The following is a 23,199-nucleotide window of genomic DNA, read 5'->3' as shown; positions in this document are numbered from 1 at the left end:
ATCCAAGTCACTGCAGCTCTTGGTTTATTATTAATATAGAGGCAGTCACAACACTAAACAGGAGAATCTATAAAAAGGAAGAGGGTATTTTAAAACAAAACAAATACCACTCCAAAATACCCAAATGTGACCTAATAATACTTAGCCCAATTCATGGGAGAATACATTGCGAAAACATTCCTGGGACAAGTCCTAGACATATTCTATAAACAATAACCATAACACAACTCTGAAAATCATCCAGAATACAATGGTGTTTGGAAGAGAACACACTAATCAACAGCTAAAAGCCCAAATATTGAAGAAAAACAAAACATGCAGTCACGAGGACTCCATGCAGAGAGCTGCATTACTTTGTTGCAATTGCTGGATCAAGACCTGTCCAACATACTCTAAATACTGTTTTTGTGGGCAGTGCGCTTCAAGCTGCGACAGATGTACCCCATGCACTAAAATTTACTGTGTAGAAATTAAACATGCTGTGAATAATTAAAGATGAAATATTTTGGTTGTTGATATGGCGATCTTTAAAAAAAAACACGTACAGCTTCCTTTGTACATTTTTAAAACCATATAAAATATCTAAACAAAACAAAGCAAACCACATCTGACAAAAAAAAAATCAGCTCTCACTTCGTGAGCGAATAATATCTTTTCTGGAACCAAATGCTTCAGTAAACAGCACTAAGGTTGAATTTTGCTGGGAATTGCACAGCTGTCTTGCCTTCGTTCTGAAAGCAAGTAACCCAACTTTGGCAAGTGGGACCTGGGATGGAAAATTGCTGGCAGCAGCCATTTATAAAGATGCTTGATGGAACGGCATTCAAATTAAGGATTTCAGTCTGGCTGAAACATCAAAATGGCTATTAGGCTAATAGCTCTTAAAAGAAGAAGGAGATTGGCCAGGCAGTCATCCAGCTCCAGTGGCTGGGACGGTATCACTGAGTACCCTTGTGTTCTCTTGACTGCCAAAGTGTAGTCAGGATAATAGACGGCAGGAAGACAGAAGAAAGGAAGGAAAGAAGAAAAAAAGTGTCTGGACATTATTAAACAAACCAGTGTCTCCAAGAACAACATATTTTATGTGATGAGTGCCTCACTGTCTCACCTTTTCCAGCGCTTTTTGCGAGGTGCTTGGCTGTTCCATTTCCAAGTGTCTGGCTGAGGTAATGCTCTCGTCTGAATCCTCATTCCGAAGGGATGCTGGCTGCTCAGAGCTTTTAGTTGGAGCGCTGTGTACTTTAACACCTCTCCTTGAAAACAGGCTGCACAAGGGAAAGGGGACACAACAAAAATATGGAAACGTCATTGCATTCTAGACAAACTGTCAAAAAATTAAACTAGAATGAAGGTATATTGATGATGAGAGTACCAGGAGTTTGATGTTCGCCACATTTGACCTGTGAGAAATTAATAGTGGCACACTCATACCAAGAGCTCGCATTACTAGTACTGAACACCGTTACATTGTCTAATAGTTAGGGAGTATATGAATAGGTGATAATGTTTGCATATTCAGATGGCACGAAAATCTGGACTTCTTGTAATGTTATTCAACCTAGATCTGATGAAAGCCAAAATGTGGACTTGAATACCCAGAGAGTGGAAAATTTCCCCCAACCTGGCCACATGCTAGTGTGTACATAATTTCTTCCCGAAAGCTGAAGTTTATTAAAAATAAAACATAAAATGTAAAACAAAGTAACACCATTGATAATTGATAGTAAACTGTACACAGCACTTTGTAAGGTAGGACAGTGAACTCTGAATTTGGCCTTCAGTATATTGGTACTGCAAACATTAGGATTTCTATTCAGTAACTTTCATTTATATTGCACGTTTAACATAGAAAATTTTCGAAAACTCTCAAAAGAAGTACAGCAGATGGTATGATAAAAAATTCCTACACTGAAAATCCTGATTGTTGGTATATTGGGCATTAAATAGTACAGGGAGCAAGAGCAGATGGCTGCTGAAATGTGAGATTGCACACTAATGCTGCAATGTTGATTGCCTGCACTTCGAGAATCACAATTAAGCCATGGAAGCCTAAATCACATCCATGTAACATCCACACTCATGTAAAGAGAAGATATCCCAGGAAGTGAATAAGTGTTTCCCTTCTCTTTCTTGGTTTCTGTATAACAATAGTCACATGTCACAGTCCAGATTGCTGCAAGGCACAACACAGCAACAAGGCATGGTTTTTTCTCTGAAACTCTACACGGGTCGGTGGGGGAAAAACCTGACTTTGCTGAGTTCTGGTTCGTCCTTGCCTATTGAACAGCAATATAAGATAATATCTCCAACTCAGGAACATTACTGAAAACAATAACTTTGAAGTCTTTACACATGTATGCACAACGACACAAACACATAATTTCATGTCAACTTCCACATGGAAAGAGATTTGAGTTTTGAGGTGGAGTTTCAAATGTGAGAAGCATGGCTGATAATTTTTCAACAGAAGATATTTCTGCTGCCTGCTGACCCACAAAGTAGCACACAAATCTGATTTTTCACTCAAAATTGTTAAACATTGCTAGTTTTCATTATAAAGGCCCACAAATATGAAAATTTAATTCACTGTAACACCGTTTTTGCTTACTTAGCTCTCATAAACAAATTCATAAATTTAGCCATGGTGCAGAAACTTCTCAGTGGATAAATGAGAATCGTGAGGCAATACCAAGCTCATCACAGGTCCACATATTACATTCATGGCCATAGCAAAGAATCTGTATCAATCAGTCTACACTAGACACATGCACGAGGTGAGAATAACACCACCACTCCTTGCATCGTCTCAAATTACTCGACCAGTTACTAAAAACATCCCACTCCAATGAAACAACAATGACCACGCATCAAATGTCTCTATTTGTCAAGGAACAGATGTACTTATCTTTCTGAACAATCATCCCGATAAAAAAGGAAATAATGAGATATCTGAGGTGCTTAACATGGGATACTTACCAGCTGAGGCGCTTCAACACACTCTTTTTGGGCTTTGGCGATTTCTCGAGTTCAGAGGAGCTGCAGGACAGCAGATAAACATGTTCAGACAAGATTCATTTAAAAAGAATCAGGTGCCTTTGTTCAATACTCTGAATATTTTTGGCAAAATGAATCATTTACAGAGAATTGAAACTGCATGAATGATAATTTTGTTTGCAAAAGGCACGTGTTTTCAGGCAAGAGAACACTGAACATTACTTTGACTAATGAGCAACAAAATCTCTTCTGTGGGCACATCAATCTTTTCTGCTTTATGAACAGCAGATCAAGACAACAAGAATTCTGAAGAAGTGTCACCAGACCCGAAAGTTAACTCTGCTTTCTTTCCACAGATGCTGCCAGACCTGCTTAATTTTTTTCAGCAATTTCTCTTTGTGTTTCTGATTTCCAGCATCTGCAGTTCCTTTTGGTATTTTTTTTTACCAAGACGATAACCGTCTTAGTCTTTTTGCAGAACACATGGAATTGAAAAAAATTTGATACAACACGACAGAATTGATTCATTGAGCAACTGGCTTTATCCTCATAGGTCAGAATTCATTGTCAAAACTTTGAAACCAAGGAAAAGGAAGACAGTAAGTAAACTGGCAGCTCACTAGCATTAAACAGCAATTATAACTAGAGAAGATTTCACACACAACCCTTAACTGTTTTACCTGCACACTCCTACAATACCAGTTACATACTCGCTATCCTCACTTAAGTATTGTTGCATAAAGAACAAGTCTAGAAAATTCTCGTTTGGACGAAGGGTGTAAGATGAGCAAGCAAACTGCAGGGATTTGATACCCAAAATTATTTCATATTCCTGAAAGAACACAACTAAATAATGAGCTGTTAAAGAAAGTTTAAACTGCTATAATTGTTCCTGCTAAATCCTAGTCCGTGGTATTTTGAACAGCATCGATAACTTTATTCAAAGTGCACAGTACATCATGTCACAAAAATATTTCTGCTTTGGAAATAAATGACACAAACGTGATTTTTGAAGGAGATATTTCTGCACAAATTATCCAGGATGGTTTCAGGACACTAATTCCCAAAACAGTGCTTCAAAGATGGATTTTTTTTTAAATGATTCACTTAAGAACAATACGCTGATTTCGGGTGAAGACAAGAAATGTTATGAAAGATCATTCATCGACGCAAAAGGAAGTCTGCCAAGTACAAAATAAGTGGCTGATCTATAGTAACTGGTACCAAGACAGACGGTGAAAATGTTGAGTTAATTTTTCAAAGTTGCACCACCACGAAATTGAATGGACCATGAGCAGCTTGAAGTTACAGGACGATTTTCCTTCAACCACAGTGGCTTCTTGGTTGAATCTTGTCACAGTTTGACATGTAAAAAGGGGCAGGCCTCTCTAAGTCAAACTCTGACAACATGTTAGAACATAGAACAGTACAGCACAGAACAGGCCCTTCAGCCCACAATGTTGTGCCGACCATTGATCCTCATGGATGCACCCTCAAATTTCTGTGACCATATGCATGTCCAGCAGTCTCTTAAATGACCCCAATGACCTTGCTTCCACAACTGCTGCTGGCAACGCATTCCATGCTCTCACAACTCTCTGCGTAAAGAACCTGCCTCTGACATCCCCTCTATACTTTCCACCAACCAGCTTAAAACTATGACCCCTCGTGCTAGCCATTTCTGCCCTGGGAAATAGTCTCTGGCTATCAACTCTATCTATGCCTCTCATTATCTTGTATACCTCAATTAGGTCCCCTCTCCTCCTCCTTTTCTCCAATGAAAAGAGACCGAGCTCAGTCAACCTCTCTTCATAAGATAAGCCCTCCAGTCCAGGCAGCATCCTGGTAAACCTCCTCTGAACCCTCTCCAAAGCATCCACATCTTTCCTATAATAGGGCGCCCAGAACTGGACGCAGTATTCCAAGTGCGGTCTAACCAAAGTTTTATAGAGCTGCAACAAGATCTCACGACTCTTAAACTCAATCCCCCTGTTAATGAAAGCCAAAACACCATATGCTTTCTTAACAACCCTGTCCACTTGGGTGGCCATTTTAAGGGATCTATGTATCTGCACACCAAGATCCCTCTGTTCCTCCACGCTGCCAAGAATCCTATCCTTAATCCTGTACTCAGTTTTCAAATTCGACCTTCCGAAATGCATCACCTCGCATTTATCCAGGTTGAACTCCATCTGCCACCTCTCAGCCCATCTCTGCATCCTGTCAATGTCCCGCTGCAGCCTACAACAGCCCTCTACACTGTCAGCGACACCTCCGACCTTTGTGTCGTCTGCAAACTTGCTGACCCATCCTTCAATTCCCTCGTCCAAGTCATTAATAAAAATTACAAACAGTAGAGGCCCAAGGACAGAGCCCTGTGGAACCCCACTCACCACTGACTTCCAGGCAGAATATTTTCCTTCTACTACCACTCGCTGTCTTCTGTTGGCCAGCCAATTCTGTATCCAAGCAGCTAAGTTCCCCTGTATCCCATTCCTCCTGACCTTCTGAATGAGCCTTCCATGGGGAACCTTATCAAATGCCTTACTGAAGTCCATATACACCACATCCACAGCTTGACCCTCATCAACCTTACTAGTCACATCCTCAAAAAACTCGATAAGGTTTGTAAGGCATGACCTACCCCTCACAAAGCCGTGTTGACTGTATTTGATCAAGCCATGCTCTTCCAGATGGTCATAAATCTTATCCCTCAGAATCCTTTCTAACACCTTGCAGACGACAGACGTGAGACTTACCGGTCTATAATTGCCGGGGATTTCCCTATTTCCTTTCTTGAAGAGAGGAATTACATTTGCCTCTCTCCAGTCCTCAGGTACGACTCCAGTGGAGAGCGAGGATGCAAAGATCTTCGCAAGTGGCGAAGCAATTGCATTTCTCGCTTCCCAAAGCAGCCGAGGACAAATCTGATCCGGGCCTGGCGACTTGTCAATCTTAATGTTTGACAAAATTTTCAGTACATCAGCTTCCTCTATCTCTATCCATTCCAGCATGCACACCTGCTCTTCAAAGGTTTCATTCACTACACAGGTCGTTTCTTTCGTAAAGACAGAAGCAAAAAACTCATTTAGGGCTTCCCCTACCTCCTCAGGCTCCACACACAAGTTCCCTATGCTATCCCTGATCGGCCCTACTCTTTCTTTGACCATTCTCTTATTCCTCTGTGCGTACATTAATGTTACTGCCAAGTTGTAAAGTGCCAGCCAGTTTTCAACAGGTCAGTGAAAAGAAACACTTGACTACATCCACATCAGCCACTACAAATGGCGGGCCATTTGACAGATTACATTCCAAGCTGGTGAATTGGAGTCACACAGCGTTGGATGCCTATTTTGCCACCCAGCTGATTTTACATCACATGGCCCAGTTTGGCAAATTCAGCATCAGCTGCTTCTGATCGGAACCTATTCTATTCATAGGGATCTCAAGTTACAGCTTTGTTTGTCATAAGGTCAAATTCCTCTCAAATTAATATTCCCAGGTTGCCTGCTGAATGTTGCAGTACAAGATGAAAATACAATCTGTGTGGGTTTCCTCTGGGTGCTCTGGTTTCTTCCCAAGGTCCAAAGATGTGCAGGTTAGGTGGGTTGCCCATGCTAAATTGCCTGTCATTCCCAGGGATATTTACGTTCAGTGGGTTAGACGTGGGGAATGGGTCTGGGTGGGATGCACTTCAGAGTGGCCATGTGAACTTGTTGGGCCGCATGGCCTGTTTCCACACTGTGGGGATTTGATGATACCTTCAACAGTAACCATGGCAACAGGGATGTTTGAGAATTTGGTATTACCAAATTCAGAAATATGGAGTAAAAAATACTGCCCAGTCAGTGAGAACCCCAACAGCTGCAATCCCTCAATTTTTGACATCCCATGACGAAATGATGCCTCTCATATAAAGGAAAATACTAATTTTGAGGGGCTTTTCGGCAACTTGATGCTTTCATCCAGCAGCATACCAGAGGGTACAGTAATAGTTCTTACTGTGCGTACATTAATGTTGAAGACACAAAAGCTCCAAGTATGAACAGCCGGTTCACAGATGACACAAGAATTGGACGGTTGTAAACAGCAAAAAGCCTTAGTCTCTCGGGTTACACATATGGGCTGGTTAGAAGGCTTGAACAGAGGCAAATAGAATTCAATCCAGAAAAGTGTGAGGTGAAGCATTTTGGGAGTCTAATAAGTCAGGAGAATATATGTTCAATGAGATAATAAGGTGTGGAGCTGGATGAACACAGCAGGCCAGGCAGCATCAGAGGAGCAGGAATGTTGATGTTTTGGGTCTGTATGACAGAGGATCAGAAGGACCTTGGTGTGTGCATAAACATATTCTTGAAGGCAGGAGGACCTGTGGATAAGTTAATAAAATATTGGATACTTGCCTGAATATAAGAGTAAAGGGGTAATGATGGAACTGTAAACAACATTAGTTGAGCCACAGCTGGAACAATGTGTGCCGAGAAACTAAGGCATTTTGCTACTTACTACCGCTCCAATTCTTGTGTCATCTGTGAACCTGCTGTTCATACTTGGAGCTTGAACATTAACGTACACACAGCAAGAACTACTGCGGTGCCCTGCACCACTGCCGAAGCACATTTGTGTAAGATGCTGAAAGATTAGCAAACCATGCACTGTAATTCACTGCATAATCTGGGAGAAAGCTTTATGGAAGTTATACAAATGTCCAATCATGAACTCACATTTTCCCCTATATACTTACAGAATTTTGCACCACAAAAACAATCATCATGCAGAGCACACATTTTTGATTATAAAAGCAAACCTACTTTTAGATTCAATCTAGATCAGAAAAATATGTTGAAATTCAGCACAGTGCACCAATCACAACACACAATAAACAAAGTGTGACAGCAGGGCGGTAGAAATTCTGGGGCAAACATCTGGAAAGCAATGTAAAAAGATAGTTCACTGCAACTAGAACATTGAGCAGTTTGAAACATGGAGTGTCTGTCAAACTGACAACATGCTAGCATGATTACTGCATTTCTCCCTCTTCAAACACCAGCTTAAAAATGCTTCAATTCCATCTATGAATGATTTACAGAATAAGAAAACTTTGACTATTTTCTGAGCTGGACAACTAGTTTGGTAAAGTGGCACCAAAATATTTATATCTGACCAATTATTTTGTTATTTTGTCAAATTCAGGAGCAAAATGAGTGGACAAAGAGCATGATAAAAGGAGTGAGGAGGAATGGCTAGAAACTTGTCAGTTTTGGTCCAAGCTAGTTGAAACGAGACAGTTGATGTCTGAAATACTGAACAAACAAAGAGATATGAATATCTCTCCATTCCTACGCAGCAAATAGTTCTTACTGCAGAGAACAATAAAAGGAAGACATGCTAATTGAGTAAAAACACTTATGAGAACCAGTTAAATCTCTTAACGTTTGCCTTGGCCTTTATTAATTACAAGGCCCTTGAAGTGTACAAAGCAAAAGAAAAAGAAATTGGCACATATTGCACTTTAGACATTGCTTCAGTTCAAATTTCCAAGATAATGAACACTGAGAAAGATAATCTATGAAGGCTGCATCACTGCATCATAGACATCGCTTCAGTTCAAATTTCCAAGATAATGAACACTGAGAAAGATAATCTATGAAGGCTGCATCACTGCAGTATAACCAAATTAGATGTTGATTAAAATGTTTACTGCAATATCATCAGCAATTATAAGAATCATAGCAAAACAATCTTGGAAGACTTGAGCCAAGCTAGACCACCTGGACTGCAATACATATATTCCTGTTGCAGTATTGATTGACAGAATCTGTAAGCATTCAGTCACCAACTGAGTTCATTGCAGATATTTTACTTGAAACTATTGATCATGCCCTGAATATAGTCACACTGGGCCAAGTGCAACGCCTTACCTCCATTAGCAGCTCTCTACTTGCTATAAAGTTATCTTCTTCATTATTTGAAAGGTCTTCAAATGTTATCTTACTGCTCCTAGTCAAGAGAATGAGACACATTACTCTTGGCAGAATAGAGTCAAGATAACAAACAGCTGATACGGAATCTGACAAATAAGCAAGTAATACAGACAGTGAACAGCAGTGAAGCATTTTTACAATAAGTATAGTTATTTTAACCAAATTGTTCAGAAATGTTTTGGCAATCTCTGGGGCAGGTAGAACTTGAACCCTGATTGTTGAAACCCAGGGATGGGGATACTGCCATTGTGCCGCAAAAGCTCTTGTGTGCAGTCGTTTTGGTGAATCTCATTGCAGCAAGAGAGATTTCATTCCCAAGCTGCCTACAAAAACACAACCATGATCAAATGGTCTGAGGCACACAAACATAAACTACAGGTGTGCACTTCAAAGTGTTATAGAGTGCTTTCTTGGGAGATTAAAATAATTGTTGTCTTTGTATTTTAGTATCCCACACAAACCTCTGGCTTATATCACCCCATCACAGCATATCCACAGGAAACTGTGTTACGTTCCATCCAACAGCAGATCAGTTTTGGAACACGATAGTTAAATATTTCAAGTTGCCAAACAGTTTTCTTTTTCCACTTAAACAAATTAACTCTTCGCTCCTTCGTGAAAGAATGAAAGATTCTGCCAATTAGCCAATTGTTAGGATTGCACTGTAGTGCCTCTGGTAATCCTGTTAATGCACCGAGCGTGTGAAGATCACTTGTGCAAGTAAACCTGGAGGTCAAACCTGCAATTTCCTCCCTCATATTTATTAAATAAAAATTACATGGCTCTTTCTGAACAATGACTCACTTTGATACGGCTGCCCAAGTCTTCTTCAAATTGAACACACTATTCGATTGCAATGCCGTGGTAATTGCATGCACTGACGAGAAATTCTGCAAAGTCCTACATTCCTGTCAGAGAAAAAAAGCCGTGAGTTCTGTGGAAAAAGCAGTGACTCCCCATTACCCAACACCTCAGACTTTTTAAAAAGGTTCTATCAGAAAAATGTTCGCTGATAAAATAACAGCATGAACAAACAAACTTTTTGACGGAAAGAATTCCATGATACTTGGCAACTCAAACCTTGATATTCATTTTGTATCCCTCTGAGACAACCTCTTCAGTTCACTTGCTGCCAGCCTGTGACTGATTGGATATGGTGACCGACAGCAAAGGAGAGCTTAAAATGAGTAGGATTGAGACATGGACATCTGAGTGGTAGAAGTCGCGAAGGTAGGGGGGTGGAGGCGGGGTAATCATCTTTGTTATATCCATCACATTTAGCTCATAAATGAATGATAGGTTGTATTATCTGACAGAACAGGAGGGCAGGACCAGTCACGTGAGATACTCATTCGAGGGAAAACAGACAAACCAGGAAATTGGGTCTACTTTTATGAATCACTACGTTATTGATACTGAGTTAACTAATCTTACCTAGATTAGCAGCTGAATGTCCTTCATCTGTTTCCACCACCCACCCCCCCAACCTGTTGGAGGCAGGGAGAAAACTGGATCAAATCAAACCTCCCAAATGAGTACTTTGGGGTGTGGTGGAGACGAGGAGGAAGCCTGCGAGTGTTTGTTATCAGGTCTCAAAGCCACTTCTGCTTGGGGAGGAAGGCCAGGGAGGGGCAGGGTGATCACACCATTTGGGATTTCTTTGAAGGTGCATCAATTGGCATAATCATAAGAGCCTTATCTGATTAAGGCCAGCAGGTAGGTTCTCAAGCCCAGAGTCTTCTGGCTTCAGGGAAATAAAGCTGCTGCAGTAAAATGGAAGTAATGGAGGGCATTTCAACATGGAAGCCACTCCTTGTCAACTATTGTAAAAACTCAAAATCAGAACTAGAAAAGTCAGCCAAGTGATCAAAGTAAGGTGGTGATTCCTCTTCAGAATAGCCTTTGATAGCACCAGTGTATATGTCAGGAACTCTTTCATCCATGTCTACTACTGGGTTTCAGCCTACATTCGGTTGAACTTCTCCATATTGTGAAACTGGAGACAGACTTTCAAATCCCCATCAAGGTCCCATTAATACCTCAAGACTCTTAACAAGTCAAAACTGATGCAGGCAGTGTTGCCAAGACCCAAACCAGACTTCTCGAAATTAGCTGGCAACAGAATCATTGTGAACTTTCATTCCAAACCTTACGAATGAATGAATATTTTGTTGTCACGTGTATACGGGAAAATACATTGAAAGTACAGTTTTGTTGCAAAATCCAGTGCAATTTTGGATTATAAAATCAGTAAGAATCAATTACTTCCTTTACTTAAATAGTTAATTACTCAGTTCCTATCCTGATCCTTTCCAAATGTACGAGTGGGAATGCCACATGTTGGCGACAAGTACAAACCTGGTATCAGATCTGACAGCCCTTCCTCACTCTTTTCCCGATTGCTGAATAACATGCTGAGACAAATTCCTTTGGCAAACACATAGGAAACAGACAACCAGGCAAGTTACTGGAGGGCCATCATGTGGGCACACAGAATGCAGAACATTGGGAACAAAATGTACACTGTTTAGTGGCCAGTAAAAACCTGAAATCAGTTTGCCTTTTTTATCCACATAAATATTTTTGATTAGAAAAAAAACATTAATATTTCAATGCAACTGTAAACTGAGGCAAGAACTATTAGCAGCCAGCACTACAGAAATTATGAATGCTCGGATTTTCCATGAAGCATTCAACTCTTATTCAGAAAAGTATTCTGCTCGCCAATTCAAGAGGCTTTCAAACCTTGGACATATCAACACATAGTATTAATGGCTTGCTCTCTTCCACCATGGTTGTTTCATGCACTGTGGACTTTAACATGTCACAAAGGCTAAAAACCAATAAAGAATAATTGAGGTATACAAGATAATGAGAGGCATAGATAGAGTTGATAGCCAGAGACTATTTCCCAGGGCAGAAATGGCTAGCACGAGGGGTCATAGTTTTAAGCTGGTTGGTGGAAAGTATAGAGGGGATGTCAGAGGCAGGTTCTTTACGCAGAGAGTTGTGAGAGCATGGAATGCGTTGCCAGCAGCAGTTGTGGAAGCAAGGTCATTGGGGTCATTTAAGAGACTGCTGGACGTGTATATGGTCACAGAAATTTGAGGGTGCATACATGAGGATCAATGGTCGGCACAACATTGTGGGCTAAGGGCCTGTTCTGTGCTGTACTGTTCTATGTTCTATGTTCTAATAGTGTACCTGGGCAACATCAATCCATTTCTCAATGATTTTAGCCCTCTGCCGTGGTTTCAGCTGTTGAGGTCTTAATATGGTGCTGGTGACACATTTTGTAACATTATTGAACTGTGTAATGGTGGCCTGGACGGTTGATACCAGATGCTGTTTTTCTTCCTTCCCTCGTTGAGACCAGATGGACCCTAAACATTGGCTGGGCACAAGTTTCCGAAAAAGATCCTGATCAAAAATAAAAAGGAAACAAAGGTTAAAGGTGTCAGTCGTGCCATGTTTTTAGCAATGAACGACAAACAAGATTTGTCCGTCCATGGGTACATTCGTCCTGCTAGTTTGCAATCGTACATTAAAACTGCATGCTATATTGTCAACGACTGGCTACATAATACTCACATTGATGCACAAGGGCACATTGGCTATTCAGACAGATCAAAACCCTCGAATTTTCAGTCATCTGCTTCCTATTTGTAGGTTAGATTTAAAATCACTGGTTATCTCCACCCAACTCCGACTGTTGGCTCCACGCACACCATCAATGCATGGCTCTGCTGGCAATAGTCACTGCTACAGATGCTCAGCCCTGGTGGCCCACAGGCTAGACAGGCTGGGCATCAGTATAGTGGCCCTGCATCATGTCTACTTCTCGCACCAAGGCAGGTTGACAGACACAATGGCAGCCCAGCCCTCTGTTGGTTCAACAGATCTCAATGTCAACACTTCCCCACTGTTGGTTTCATGCTGAACACGAATATTGCCAAACGTCCAAGCTTGTCAACTGGCCATTCAGATTGCATAATGTGCTTCTGTCTCCCTCTTCAAGATGAGCAACTCTCATCAACAATTATGCCCCAACAGTGAAAGTTAACACAACCGGCAAATAGTTCCTTCAGATCCCCATAAACTCATTCAGAATGGAGAAATTTGTCAGTCTCGTCTCTTTCAAAGCCACAGTTGGCTGTGACAGGTTGGAATAGAATGGAATGCTCAGAAACCATCGAGTGGGAAACTGTTGCATGTTTATGCAAGCATGGTGGGCTCTCACTTTTAACAGTCTGATCACGTCACAATGATGTCATCGATCATTTCCGGCAAGGAATAGCTTAGGCTAACCCTGCTGCCTCGACAGTAAACTACATAATAAAACTCCTGCTGTTTAATGCTTCAGCCCCCTGGACCTGTGCGGTAAAGGGAAAAAAAAGAACTGGCAATGAGGATCAAAAAAACCGCTTTGAGATTCATCAGGTCAAACCACTGATTTGAAAAAAGACTCACAGCCCTCACTGCAGATCTCTATGATTCAACAAAAGAAAAGCAGCTACATTCCTCGACAGACACCCAACGAGGTTGCTTCCCACCAAAAATGGTTGTTGTCATCATTATGTCACATGATTAGACTCTAAGTGCCAGTCGGTATATACATACACATACGCAACAGAAACTGCAGTGAAAACAGACAGTTACCTTTGGAACTCTGTGCAGAAAAGCAGCTGCCCCTTAACAAACTGAGATAACAAAGTGTGGAGTTGGAGGAACACAGCAGGCCAAGCAGCATCTTAGGAGCAACTGTGCTCACCCAGCTCTGCACTTTGTTATCTCGGGTTCTTCAGCATCTGCAGTTCCCATTATCTCTTATCCCATAACCAAAACCGACTTTTGACAAAGTGGTCACTTCCAGATGAGATCGCTGCACCCCTGTTCTGAACACTAACATATGCTTGGGATTTTTGAGACCTAGAGGACTACTTACATTCTAGAGTCACACCCAATGCTGACATACAGACCACTGAACTTCCACTTCAAGCCTAAGCCTCTGACCAGACTTTGACATCACTCAAATTTTGATTCAGCAACTACGAGTCTCATTTTTTAGAGGTAGACATCAAGCCACCTTGCAGACGAGACTGGAATACCCCGTGGCTGCTTCCCCTCCAGAAGATTCTGGGAAAACAACAAAATTGCCATACTGGATACTTCAAACAAAATCAGTGGACTCTTGAAGAAACAGTGACTGTTATGATGAAACAATTAAACTTTTACCCTGAAATACTATTCATTTTGTAAAGGTTCAACACTAAGTTACAAAGGATTTTCAGTGCTCTCTCAGGTCACTTATTTCACATGACGTTCATTCAAAACAAATGACAAGTGCTGAAGTTTTAGTTGGCAGGTATTTCAAGCGAGATACTGAAGTTACACGTCAAACAACACATTTTAACATCTTGGAAGACTGCATTTTGAAGGGAATTCAGTTATAACGACTGGTGGAGCAGTAATAGCATTAAACAATACAGAGAGATTCAGATGCCTACTGCTGACTGAAATATCTTATTCAGAATGACTGGGCCCCAGATTCCTGTTTACTCACAGCATCCATAAAAGTCAGCTGCTCTGCAATGAAGCGTGATGGGTAGGACAGGAGCTTTTCGTCAACTTGTTCAATGGTTTGGTCGTGTTCTTCTCCAATATAGAATCTAACTCTTCTACGGTAGCCTTCTGTGCAAGTGAAGATAGACATTTATTTTGTGCCCAAAGTTCACATTGCTCTAAAATATCTCACAAACATGCATTGGTTTACAATAGTTATCTAATATTCATACTTCTAAATCTAGATTTGGTGAAATTAATATGATATTGCACTGAAATCCTCTTGTTGGGAGCATCTCAATTGCAAAAGAAATTGTATTTAATGACAGATTCCCATCCCAATTTCCAGCTTTAGGAGATCTTCCGAATCACAATCTATTGTTTCACAATAACTTGCAAACTTATTACATCAGATTATAAAATAAAATGTCATTGACGGCAACAGTTCAAAAGGAAATTGTCCAGAAAGTCGCATTACATGCTGCTGGGTCTTATCGGACCATATTAGAGTATCAATTCTATGCAGAATTTGGTCTTGTACATCATGTAGTACAGGGGTAATCACTCAGCAATAATTTTAATTAACTTCGTTTACCCAAAAATTTGGGAGTAATTTTGAAGCTTGTCAAAGGAAACCAAAATGAACTAAATCCTGAGACAGAAGGCCAAGCCGCACACAAACTTGTAGGGAGGCACCCTGAATTAAAGCCACATTTTTGCAACATAATTATAAATCTTACTGAACATCTCTTTCTCCGCTGTTTCCTCCGCCAAAAACCGACTCAGGAGTTTCTGGGCCCGATGTTCAGCATCTGACCCCGGCACTGTCTGGTTCAAGTAGGAAAGCACCTTCCGGAGACAAGAGTAAGTTGGAACTTGACGAAAGTCTTCGGCAGACTCCTCCAGCCAGATTTCGAGAATTTCAGGTATAGCACTGGAAATAAAGTCAGAGTTTATATCTGTTCATCAGGGAAGCAAAACATGTGGGAAAAAAGCTTCTAATTCTACAAATGTAAATGCAATAGATTAAAGTTGGAATATGGGGTCATCGTGCTCGCACAGGAGATGAGCTGCCATCTTGAACTGCTGCAGTGCACATGGCAATGGTGATCCTGCTGTGCCATCAGAGGGGGGCTGTGTGGCACTTTGACCCAATGATGAAGAAATGACTGTCCAAGTTTGAATTACGCTGGCCATGGATGGAAACTGCAAGTTGGTCATGTTTCCAAGTTTTCTTCTATGTAGATTGCACAAGTAAGCTTAAGGCTCACATATAAAGTGATTTCACATGTGTCTGAGGTTACTTATTACACCAGCAGGACCTCTTGGTGTTTAGAGTTTGCTAGTAGAGAGAAAGTGAGCTTTAACAAAAAATCTTCTTTATAAAAGTCAAATGGGAGAAATCAGATGAACAAAGAAAAACACAAGGATAATGATGATTTGTTTGGCTTTGTTCTGGGAGTTGCATTGCCAGTACTTGGATACCTCGGTAACATGGATAAATTGGGTCCAGCTGAGGATGAATAATGAAATACTCCAACATAGTCAGCTTTCAATTCACTTATTTTAACTGCCTGGCTAATACTGAGAGGCCACGTAGCATTATTTCACAGGTAAATTATTGGTTACTTTTTTGCAACAAGACGTCAGCGGCACAGCGAAGTCATCACACCACTGAAATCGAACCCTTTGCACAGAAAAACTCCCCAGGGCACCTCACAGCAGATTAACCATACAAAAACTGACAAAGGAGGAGATATTCAAACAGGTGTCCAAACATTTGGTCATAGTGACTCTTCATGAGTTTCTTAAAGGCGAGAGATGGTGATGTCTAGAGGAAGAAACTATACATCTGCAGGAAGTAGCACTAATGGTGGTGGGCTGATGAAAAAAATAAGAAGTACACAGCACACTGGACGTGGCAGAACAGTAATGTACCAGGCAAAGTTTGGGACCTAAAATAATTCCAGACAAAAGCAAAATAAGAACATGAAAGGATGTGAACACAAGAATTGAAAGTTTTTTCGAAAAAAAATCTAAAGTTCAGACATTGGTCAACCGAGAGACAACGTGGGCCAGCAAACATCAGAATGATGAGTCTTGTTGTGAATTGGGAGATTGACTGAGTTGCAGCTATGGTCTATGATGCAATAGGCAGAAGAAACCTTTGACGTTCCAAAGACTCCAAAAAGTAAACATTTGTTTGATTAGCATCCCCAATTTACATGGAATATTTTACACTGAAAGTGCTGTTCTAGTTTTTAATTTGGAATTTCCTTATCTGCAGCCCTACACTGAAACAGATGATCACTTATTTGAGTCCGTTCATAATAGATCATTACTGCACAGAAATTATATGATGTGAAACATTACACACAGACATTGGGGCTTGACTCAGACTTTACCAGCTCCATTCCTGTTAAACAGTGGTTGGTATAGGAAGTGCGAGGCAGCCATAGTGCCATATGCAGCCTCTTGTTGTTTGAGAAAGATATACGACTTAGAAATAGTTTACACTGGAGGGACTATTTTCACTTCATCTGCTTTCAGGTCAGTTGCCATAGGTCATACTCTTTTGCAATGATTCAAAAACACAGCTGTCCCACACTGCTAAGGTGCTGAATGATATTAACTAGTGAACATGGCAAATTAGGAAATGAAGTGACTCATTTTTGGAAATGTCAAGAGATTGTTTTTCAGTGAGGTCAGAAGAATTATGAAAAGCTTGATAAAAGGTGAAGTTTTTAATCAGCTTTTTAAAAAATGGAGAAAAGCATACTGTGCATTTCAGATTTTAGACTCTAAACAGCTGAAGCCATGGCTGGTAACAACAGGACAAACATAATCTGGGATAGGCAAAAAAGTGTAACTGGACAGGAAAAAAGAGAAACGTCTGAAGTGGACACAAGGAAATTGCAGAGATGGAGGGACAAGGCTGTGGAAATCTTATTTGTTATGTTACCTCTCGGAAACAGTGACTAACTGAAACACACTGGTAACGTGACCTAAGGAAGTTGCCTGGGCTCATTTGGTCCTGAATCTTTCAGAAATGCTTCGATCACATTACAAACACTCGAACAGTAACCCTCCAAAAATATATATAAAGAAAAATCAATTCAAAAGATCACAAAACCAAAAAATTCCATATCCTACTGAAAGCCTTCGTGGCTGGGAAATAAGTTGCTGAGCTGAAGAGCCTCCACCCTGCTGACAATATGGTAGAACTTAATTAGTACTGTGCAGAGTCCAAAATTTGACCTTAAACTCTTTTCTGTCATCCCACTAGAATTAAAGTCTCTGTTTCCAATAGATTCATTAACAAGTTACGACATCCCTAACGAGTAATCTGAAACCTCTAATCAGCTGCAGTGTACAACATCATTTCATTTAATTACTCATTATCATCCTTCCACCATCTAAAAGGATCATTTCCTAAAGCGAGCACAACATAAACTTAGATTGCAATGGCACTGGAGAGAAGTGTACTCTTAAAGTATGAGAGTATTCCAGAATTGAAATAATTATGTACAGGTGCACTTTTGTCTTCCTTTTCAATTCTGGCCACTTGCGCATCTGAGATTAATTGTTTCATCGATGACAACTTCACTGGATATATTCCTGCCTCTTCTGCCCTCACTCAAGATGTTCCTTTAAAACCATGTTTTGACCATGCTCTTACTCAACCCCCAAAATATCTGTGTTTTCTTCAATGTCAAACTGACAGGTTGTAAGCTACTATCCTGGCGAAAACAAAAATGATAATTTTCTACTTTACTCAACCCAAAAAACTTGAATTCAAAAGGAGATTAACATACCAAATAACATGCCAAACCAGCACATTACTTTCATGAGGATTAGACTGTCCTCAATCAGGGATCAGGATAATTTAGGTTCCTTCATACACTTCATCCCTATATGACTCTTGAGACATTAGTACAGGAATATTGTGAAATTAATCAGGACCAATTTGGGATCCACAATTAGCTGTGTTCATCCAAACATGAATAGCTCGGTGTTGGAGAAAAATGTCCAGATAACCACTAATCCCTGTGGCTTAGATTTCTAAAACTTTGTTTCATTTACCCAAAAAGACAACTGGGTGGGTTAGAGTGAATAGCAATGCACAAGGCATCCCAACTGTGTTCTGAGTTAGTAGGTCCTGCTGATGCTGGAGTCTGAGATAACAAGGTGTGGAACTGGATGAACACAGCAGGCTAGCAGGCTAGGGGCTCAGGAAATCTGGCATTTCAGGTCTGGACCGTTCTTTAGAAAATTTCTGGTGGAGGGCCCAGACCCGAAACATCAGTTTTCCTGCTCCTCTGATGCTGCCTGGCCAACTGTGTCCTATTTGTTTGATTAACAAGAGGGATTTTTCCTTTGCTGCATTTTTCATAAATTGTTTGAGCTTTCTTTCAAACTTCAGTGCAGCCCAGTTGTGAACGCTTGCTATTGCATCTGAAGTAAAAATATTCCCTGAAAATCCTCACTCCCTCAAATTGACCATTTTTCTCAATGCAATACTGCAAAAATTTGCCTTTGTATTTACTCACAAGTAATTTATCTGTGCTGGGCCCTTCAGGCATTGGCTTTCTTGGTTATAAAAATGACAAACAATATCAACTCAAGAAAACAAAATAAATGAATAAGCAAACCATGTACAAAAGAAAATAAATCACTGTATATATAAAGATTAGAATTTCAAACTTTAAAGTCCCCAAGTCCAGTCCAGCACTCAAATCTATTGGATAAATGTTCTTTTGTCTTAATCAAAAAGCACAGAGTTTAATCGAACGGCCAGACAAACCAGAATAATCCCATCTTTAATCCCATGCTGCCAAAGTGTCATGCAGGGCAGCATGGCGGCTCAGTGGTTAGCACTGCCACCTCACAGCTCCAGGGTCCCGGGTTTGATTCCAGCCTTGGGCGACTGTCTGTGAGGAGTTTGCACATTCTCCCCATGTCTGAGTGAGTTTCCTCCAAGTGATCCAGTTTCCTCCCACAGTCCAAAGATGTGCAGGCTGGGTGGATCAGCCGTGTGCTAAATTGCCCTTCGTGTTCGGGGAATGGGTCTGAGTGGGATGCTTCAAGGGACAATGTGGACCTGTTGGGCCGAAGGGCCTGTTTACACACTGTAGGTAATCTAATCTTATTCAGAGCAGTAAAACAACCTCAGCAATCTGGTATAGCTCAAAAATAACTAGAATTCCAGCTAGAGATGCATTTGTGCGATGCTTTCTACAGTCAAATATCTTTGAAAGCACTTCGTTGACAAACTTCAAACATGAAAAATGATTTCACGAGATTATTTGGATTTCATAGATTCAGGAAGTATTAATTCAAGATCGATTATGTGCAAAACGTACAACAGCAGCATGGAGTCAGAGGGCTACCAAAGTCAGGACACCACAAACAAACCACGTGCCAAGTATCTGACTGCTCTAGATAGCGGTATCATTCGGTTTCAACTATTCACAGGAAGTTTGCAGGATAACTACTAATAAAGTGGTGTGAAGAGGAAAACCATTCCTGCAATAATGCATCATTATCACAAACTAGACGAATGACAATCTGAGATAAACAACCCCAAAAGCGTGATAATGTAGGACAAACAATTCCAAAAGACAAAGAATTTTGGATGATTGACACTGAAAAATATTAACAAGCCAATCTCTAGGAATAATGCAATCATTGGACATGCAAGGCAAGCAGCTTCTTTAATGCAAAAACAGAGTTAACATTTTGGGTCCAGCGACCCTCCCTCAGAACTGGAAGGGTCACCCAGACCTGAAACATTAACTCCGTTCTTACCTTCACAGATGTTGCCAGAAATGCTGAGCTTTTCCAACAACTTTGTTTTTGTCCCTGAGTTGCAGTGTCCGTGATTCTTTCAGTTATTATTTAGCTTCTTGAATGTGATTGTTATGGGTTGGAGTGCTGTTTGCCATCCTGTTCTGGGTGCCTTATATCTTCATGACAAAGGCTCTACATTATTTTACAGGTCTTTCTGGCTCTCCAGCAATTCTTCTCACATTCTTAAATTTCACATTGAAAATACAATTTCACTACATGTCAAATCAAACTTACATTTTCATTAGTGTTTCCTTTTCTGCAGGACTGAAATTATATTCTTCTAGAAAGCTTGATCTGTTGAAGTCTATGCTTCTGCAATTGATCATAAACCACAAAAGAAAAAGCAAATTAAAATGGTGTTTAGGTCTACAATTGCTTGCCAGCCGTAAAATAAAAAAATGAAGTCTCAAAATTCAGCATCCCAAACTGTGATCAGCTAACTTTATGAAACAAGGTCACACTCTAAATGTAAAACTGCATAAAATAGTGAATACGTTCTTTAAATTTCCTCAGGAAGTTTACCAGAAATGCCCTTGAGGGCCAAAGCAGCTCACCAGCAGTGGTGGCGGCTGGTGGTAACAGGGGAAAGGAGCAGGTGCAAGGAGTGAAGCCACTTCTTCAATAGCTTACATTTGCTACTAGTCCAGAAATTTCAGTCTGAGATAAACTCAACACCTTCACACGCAACTGCTGCTTGTGCTTTGTATTGCTTGTTCCTCAGAATTAGGGAGAGAATAGGAAAAGAACTCAGAAGCTGTTTCTTCATCAATGTGCCATGATCTGGAATGATATCCGTGTTTTTGTTTCTGTGGTATGTGTTACAGAGTCAGACAGCATGGAAACATCTCTGCCTTCATGAAGAGATTTCTGATTATCCAACCTATGGCCACCAGCTCTCCAGCCATTCCCTTTATACACTACTGTATTGCAAATGAAGCATAACATGGTCACATTTTGGATCAAACTCACTTCTTGACTGTTGCTCCCTTTTCTGGTGAACTTAAATTCTGAATTTCATCAGTATTCGGACAGTGTTCAGACTCAACGCTTTCACAGCTGCAAATGAACATGAAGAACAATTTAAAACACCTCAAGCAAACCCTTTCATCTTCAGTTAAATCCAGTAAAATACCCATGAAAATTGAAGATTCAGAATTACAAGCCTCCATCAGATGGTTTTATTAAACAAGTTACACACCAGATGGTGAAGATTTCTGAGTCAGCATAAAATGTTAGCCCATATGCTCCCCAAGTATTCTTGCTTGAGACTGGGATTACAGTTCCTGTGATGCTGTCCCACCAATAAGATGAATCTAGTTGCTGGATTTATCCACACACTTCTGAACATAAACATAGTACATGTTGTAATCCTCCAGTCCTCTGATACCACCCCTGCATTCAAACAGCATTAGGTTGTTGTGCAAAGTGCCACTGCAGCCTCAAGCTATTTTTTTCTTTCTCAGTATCCTCAGTTGTCTACAATTCACTTCCTTCTGAGTTACCAACACCAGGGACAACCAGCCGTTCTAATCAAAGCAGAAATTGCTGTAAAAGCTCAGTGGCTCAAATTACTCAAAAATGTTAACTCTGCTTTCTCGCCACAGATGCTGCCAGACCTGCTTAGCTTTTCCAGCAATTTCCATTTTCGTTTCAGTTTTCCAGCATCTGCAGTTGTTTAATGTTCACATTTCTAAAATGCTGTCCAACCTCAGCTCATCCTTGTCTCAACTATTTACTTTTCATCGTGAATTGGACATCAACTTCTTCTGAATAGTATCTCAGCCAGGCCCTTACCTCTGTGAAGATTAAACAGTGATTTATGACCATTAGCCCCACTTTCGCTACCCTTTCACTGCTCACAATGGAGGACGACATTCGGATTCCCTGTTAACATGAGCTGCCAGCATCATTTAGTTCAACACTTCCCTTCTGAACTACTTATAATTAACTCGGTACACATTGGGGTCATCAATAATCCTCATCATTTGTACCATTTGCCACTATTTCCTGCTTGTGGAAACATTCTGACACTGTCACTAAACAACCTCCTGCTGTAAGACAGACTGCTGTTTCATTGCAGTTTTCCCTGAACTTGTGTTCAACCTTACTTGCTGCAAACGCCTTCTTGCTCCTTTTGAAGTTGGACCTCCTCCAAATCAAAATTATTCTGGATTGTTCCTTCCTCTTTTCTGTAGCCAAAATAAATATCTTATGATATGGTGCTTCCTGAAATGATCCATGTCTGATATTTGATCGATAGTGTGTGTGTGTATGTGTGTGCACAATAATTATAGAAGTGGTAGTGCAGGTTGAAGATATCATCAGGATTCTGAACTTTAAAAATTGGAGCATTGTATGAAAAACAAATATGTTCTGACTAATCATGATTAAACAAAAACCTCCTGATTTCCCCTCAACTCTGGTATTTACCAACCACACTTCAGGAAGGGATTTGAGAGGGTGCACAAAACATTCACAAAAAATATTACCATAGATGACAAACTAGACAGCCCTGTGGAGAGGCTGAAGGAGCTTGGGCTGCTCTTGGAGAAGACTAAGAAGTGATTTTAAAAGTGTTCAAAATTATAAGGGATTTGGTTGGAATGGATAAGAACAATCGGTTCCTTGTGACAGAAGGCTTAAGAAGAAAAGGACACTGATTTAAGATGATCAGCAAAAAGAACCAATGGTGACAAGGATTTTTTTTAAAAATAGCATCATTAGAAACTGGAAAGCACTGCCTCATTGTGTGGTGGATGCAGCTTCAATTGAGGTCTTCAAAAGTGAGCTACAATTTTCGAAAGGAGAG

General features: G+C 40.5%; 1 protein-coding gene across 1 annotated transcript in view; it reads right to left on the bottom strand.

The window, feature by feature from the left end:
• Positions 1-1,143: 1,143 nt before the first annotated feature.
• LOC125450214 (ral guanine nucleotide dissociation stimulator-like 1) overlaps positions 1,144-23,199 on the bottom strand; it is a 44,329-nt gene continuing 22,273 nt past the window's right edge. The window contains exons 11-20 of the mRNA XM_059643776.1: positions 22,499-22,579; positions 21,360-21,446; positions 20,625-20,702; positions 15,281-15,474; positions 14,542-14,669; positions 12,183-12,398; positions 9,783-9,886; positions 8,916-8,994; positions 2,977-3,036; positions 1,144-1,265 (exon numbers count right to left, since the gene is read on the bottom strand). Of these exons, the coding sequence (XP_059499759.1) occupies positions 3,028-3,036; positions 8,916-8,994; positions 9,783-9,886; positions 12,183-12,398; positions 14,542-14,669; positions 15,281-15,474; positions 20,625-20,702; positions 21,360-21,446; positions 22,499-22,579 (976 nt within the window). The 3' untranslated portion in view covers positions 1,144-1,265; positions 2,977-3,027. The remainder of the gene's footprint in view (positions 1,266-2,976; positions 3,037-8,915; positions 8,995-9,782; positions 9,887-12,182; positions 12,399-14,541; positions 14,670-15,280; positions 15,475-20,624; positions 20,703-21,359; positions 21,447-22,498; positions 22,580-23,199) is intronic.

The sequence above is a fragment of the Stegostoma tigrinum genome, unplaced genomic scaffold, assembly GCF_030684315.1.
Source record: "Stegostoma tigrinum isolate sSteTig4 unplaced genomic scaffold, sSteTig4.hap1 scaffold_249, whole genome shotgun sequence".
NCBI lineage: Eukaryota > Metazoa > Chordata > Chondrichthyes > Orectolobiformes > Stegostomatidae > Stegostoma > Stegostoma tigrinum.
The sequence above is the reverse complement of the archived record's forward strand: the minus strand, read 5'-3'. Positions and strand labels throughout refer to the sequence as shown.